This window comes from Hippocampus comes, unplaced genomic scaffold (assembly GCF_001891065.2).
Source record: "Hippocampus comes isolate QL1 unplaced genomic scaffold, H_comes_QL1_v1.1 C16876070, whole genome shotgun sequence".
NCBI classification, from domain to species: domain Eukaryota; kingdom Metazoa; phylum Chordata; class Actinopteri; order Syngnathiformes; family Syngnathidae; genus Hippocampus; species Hippocampus comes.
This window is the reverse complement of record NW_017840457.1, coordinates 1-1,073: the sequence shown is the minus strand read 5'-3', so window position 1 is coordinate 1,073 and position 1,073 is coordinate 1. Positions and strand designations below refer to the sequence as shown.

At 50.8% G+C, this 1,073-nt stretch overlaps 1 protein-coding gene across 1 annotated transcript; it reads left to right on the top strand.

The window, feature by feature from the left end:
• Positions 1 to 217: 217 nt before the first annotated feature.
• On the top strand, positions 218 to 984 carry LOC109509387 (serine/threonine-protein kinase Nek8-like). The gene is made up of 2 exons (XM_019859241.1): positions 218 to 498; positions 719 to 984. The coding sequence occupies exons 1-2, from the start codon at positions 363 to 365 to the stop codon at positions 982 to 984; spliced, it is 402 nt and encodes a 133-aa protein (XP_019714800.1). The 5' UTR covers positions 218 to 362.
• Positions 985 to 1,073: the final 89 nt, after the last annotated feature.

Sequence of the window (1,073 nt, the reverse complement as noted above, 5' to 3'; positions counted from 1 at the left end):
TTTTTTTCTGGAGTAGAACTAGCACAAGGCAGCACGATGACCGACCGGTTAGCACGTGGGCCTCAGAATGTGCAGGTCCACAGGTTTGATCCCTCATTTAAACGTTTTTTCCTTTCCCGTTGTCAACATTTGCAACCTGTTAATGCGAGCCACGATTGCCGTTTTGTTTCAAATATGTGGCGGCGGCTCACGAAAGACATCCAGAGCCCCCAAACGGCCCCCAGGCTGTATTTTGGACACATTTGGTCTCTCCGCTCCAAAGTCTTGTTAATGGACCCCAACCGTCCTTCAGGATCGTCCACCTGTGTCGGCGGCGCAGCGACGGCGCTTTGGTCATCCTGAAGGAGATCCCGGTGGAGCAGATGTCCCGCGACGAGCGCCTGGCCGCTCAGAACGAGTGTCAGGTGCTGAAGCTGCTCAACCACCCCAACATCATTGAGTACTACGAGAACTTCCTGGAAGACAAGGCGCTCATGATTGCCATGGAGTATGCACCCGGTAAGCCACGTCCAGCCCACATGAAACTTTGGGAACAAGTGCGCCGTGCGCGGATCCGCAAAAAAAGTCACATGAAGCCGCGGCTGAAAAGACACAGTTTGGGGTCCGATGACACGATAAGCGCTTCGCGAAATGTCCTTCAAATCAGATCCCGAAGCCGGTTGGCTGACGGGCTTGATATTTGCTCAGCATTCCTCCCCATATGAATGTTGACATGCAGGTGGCACCCTGGCCGACTACATCCAGAAGCGCTGCAACTCGCTGCTGGACGAGGACACCATCCTTCACTTCTTTGTGCAGATCCTGCTGGCCCTCTACCACGTGCACAACAAGCTCATCCTACACAGGGACCTCAAGACGCAGAACATTCTGCTGGACAAGCACCAGATGATCGTCAAGATCGGCGATTTTGGCATCTCCAAAATCCTCGTCAGCAAAAGCAAAGCGTACACCGTGAGTTACGTTTCCTTTGAGAACAAGTTGTGATCAGAATAAAGCCATTTTAAATCACCATTTTAGACTTTTTTTCTTGAATAAAATGTTTTCCTCCAAAAAGATGGCTTTCTTTTTTTTTT